This window comes from Trichinella spiralis, assembly GCF_000181795.1.
Source record: "Trichinella spiralis strain ISS 195 chromosome Unknown Scfld556, whole genome shotgun sequence".
In the NCBI taxonomy this organism is placed as follows: Eukaryota; Metazoa; Nematoda; class Enoplea; order Trichinellida; family Trichinellidae; genus Trichinella; species Trichinella spiralis.
In genome coordinates, this window is record NW_003527495.1 from 1 (window position 1) to 1,603 (window position 1,603).

General features: G+C 37.1%; 1 protein-coding gene across 1 annotated transcript; it reads left to right on the top strand.

Moving 5' to 3' along the window:
• Positions 1-576: 576 nt before the first annotated feature.
• On the top strand, positions 577-1,275 carry Tsp_14007 (protein quaking-B; the record flags this gene model as incomplete). The annotated part of the gene is made up of 2 exons (XM_003370767.1): positions 577-721; positions 755-1,275. Coding segments are annotated over exons 1-2 (666 nt in total), but the record flags the coding sequence as incomplete, so codon positions are not given.
• Positions 1,276-1,603: the final 328 nt, after the last annotated feature.

The following is a 1,603-nucleotide window of genomic DNA, read 5'->3' on the forward strand; positions in this document are numbered from 1 at the left end:
CCAAATCGCTTCAAAACAAATCAAACACTTTAAAGCCAGCCAGTTTAAAGGTTGGGCCCATAGGATATTTTAAAATAGGTTGATTGAAGTCACAAAGCTCATTCTCTCAATCTGCATTCAAATTATCACAACAAACAAGCAGAGCAGTATGTCTTCGTAATCAGCTGACAAACAGTAAAGCAAGTCGATGAGGATTCCACCGAGCAGTTCATCACACAGCTGATAATTAATGTTGAAGAACACATTCTGCTTCATCATGTGAACAAGTTGCTTGCATTGCCAATGATTCAGCACATTATTCAGATTCCGACGCCTGAACCAAGTGGACAAATTAAGAAAGGGTTCGCAGAAACATGCTATTCAACTGCAGGCTTGCCGTATAATATGACAGGCAGAATAATTGGCCCGCGTGGTTGCACTGTGAAAGCTATTCAACTATTATGTGGATGTGGCATCGAGTTGAATTTCATAAAATATAATTTACTGCTAATCCAGATATTCGTTGAACCAGATTACGAGAGCATTGTGAAGTTCAAAATTTGGAAAGCATTTCAGCTCATTTATTGTTTGCTTCGCATGGATCCTTCAGGAAAAGATATGGTGCGAGTAATTCAATCTGATGATTTCAAATTCTATGAAAGCCAGGTTGAAATCATCATAAAATTCTTTATCATTCAGCAGCATTGTCATTCTGATATAAATGATGTAAGTGCTGTTTCAAGTAACCATTACTCAGTGGGTAAACGATTTTCAGTGGAAATGCTTAAAGTATTGGAAAAGCAAATGCTGACCAGTCACATGAACAACTTGTTAGCATTGCCAATGTTCCATGATATTTTCAGCATTCCATCACCAGCAGCGAGTGGTAGAGTTACAAATGGATATGCTAAGAAGATCTGTTCACTTCTCGACTTTCCATTTAATATTGCAGGCAGAATAATTGGTCCTCGTGGTTTAACTGTGAAAGTGATTCAAACAGTTTGTGGATGCCGCATCCGACTGCGTTGGAAAGAAGTCAATGCGCTACAAATCGAAGTATTCGTCGAGCGTGATTTTGAAAGTATTGTGAAATTCAAGCTTTGGAGAGCATTTGAATGCATTCATTGCTTGCTAAAATCGTTTTATTCTGACGAAGACATGGTGAATGCAGTTCAATTAAAAGATTTGAAATTCTATGCAACTCGAGCTGAAATGTTGAAGGTTCATTTTCCCGTTAATTTATGTGGCGCAGATTTGTTGAATGCTCCATTAAATGAGAAGAATTCATTCATCACTGTAGGTATAGTAGATATGTTTGAAAAACTTGAAGAAAATATTTTGCTTTATCACATGAAGAATTTGCTAACATTGACACGGCTGCAGAAACTTTCTTCATCTTCCGCCACCTGTACAAATTGGAGAAATTGAAAACGCATTTGCTACGAAGATTTATTCATCTTTGCACTACCCATTTGATGTTGCAAAAAGAATAATCGGTCCTAATAGCTTAACTGTAAAAGCGATACCAAAATATTTGTGAATGTCGCATCCAGCTGCTACATGAAGAAAATAACACGAAAAAAGTAATGGCATTCGCTGAAATAATTATGATAGCTCTTGATGT